The sequence below is a fragment of the Trypanosoma equiperdum genome, assembly GCF_001457755.1.
Source record: "Trypanosoma equiperdum strain OVI genome assembly, contig: ctg_1649, whole genome shotgun sequence".
NCBI lineage: Eukaryota > Euglenozoa > Kinetoplastea > Trypanosomatida > Trypanosomatidae > Trypanosoma > Trypanosoma equiperdum.
Window position 1 is genome coordinate 1630 of NW_027123670.1, and position 957 is coordinate 2586.

The 957-nt window shown below is 34.9% G+C and overlaps 1 pseudogene across 1 annotated transcript in view; it reads right to left on the bottom strand.

The window, feature by feature from the left end:
• Positions 1-288, bottom strand: part of TEOVI_000790500:pseudogene — a 1425-nt pseudogene extending 1137 nt beyond the window's left edge. Inside the window, exon 1 of the mRNA in view lies at positions 1-288. This exon is cut by the window's left edge and continues 102 nt beyond it. Within this exon, the coding sequence occupies positions 1-288 (288 nt within the window).
• Positions 289-957: the final 669 nt, after the last annotated feature.

Consider the following 957-nt stretch of genomic DNA (forward strand, 5'->3'; position numbering starts at 1 on the left):
TTTGTCGCCTGGCGGTGTGCATTCCAGTTTACTTTTTTTCTTGTCTGCAGCTTGTGTGGCGAAAGCCGCTTTCCATTCCGGGTTTGCTAGTGACATGTTTATTTTTTCTAGCTCCTCCGTCTCTGCAGGCGAGATTTCAGAGACATCCCCTGGCGGAGTCGTTATCTGTTTCAATGCCACCAATCGACACAAATTATGCATATGCTGTATGTTTTTGTACTCGCTGGCTGCGGCATCCGTGTCGTCAGATGCCGTGAGTAACAGTATTGCCAGCGCCAGGGCTTGCATCTCTGTGGTGCTTAGAGGCTTTTGAGATAGCTGTAATATTTTATACACTAGTTAAACCCCTCTTAAAGTTTTTCGAAACACTAGATATTAATTTTATTGAGTAGCTTCTATTACCGCGCTAGGCAGGCTTATCCAAACAAAAAAATGTAAGTAAAGACCTTGAGCCAGAATGACAAATAAATAACAGAAACCCATGGAAATTATGAAAAAAAATTTAAGGTGAATTTTTCTTTTTCGGATATTTTTAAATGTAATTCAAAACTCTATACGAAGGTTCTTATGTCCATGAAAAAAATCTTTCAAGCATATGTTGCGTTTTATTGTACTCATAACTTTTTAATGTCCATTTTCCAAATTTAAGTTTTTTAACCACCATGACACGATCTTGAAAAAAGTAAAGTGTGACTTCCCAGAGAATGCCAAATGATTATTTTTCTGATTGATTTCGTATAAATGGAAATAAAAGACAGAGTCACTAAAATATATAAATTATTCGCATATAAGTGTTTATTTTTTGAAGATATTCAACGTGTGAAAAGGTCTATTTCACCATAGAAACACAGAGTCGCCAGACAAATTTATAACCTAAATTTCTTTTTTCGACAAGTTTTCCATCAAGTTAATTTCTTGTTATTGCTTATTTTAATATTAAAGATAGATAAAAATGTA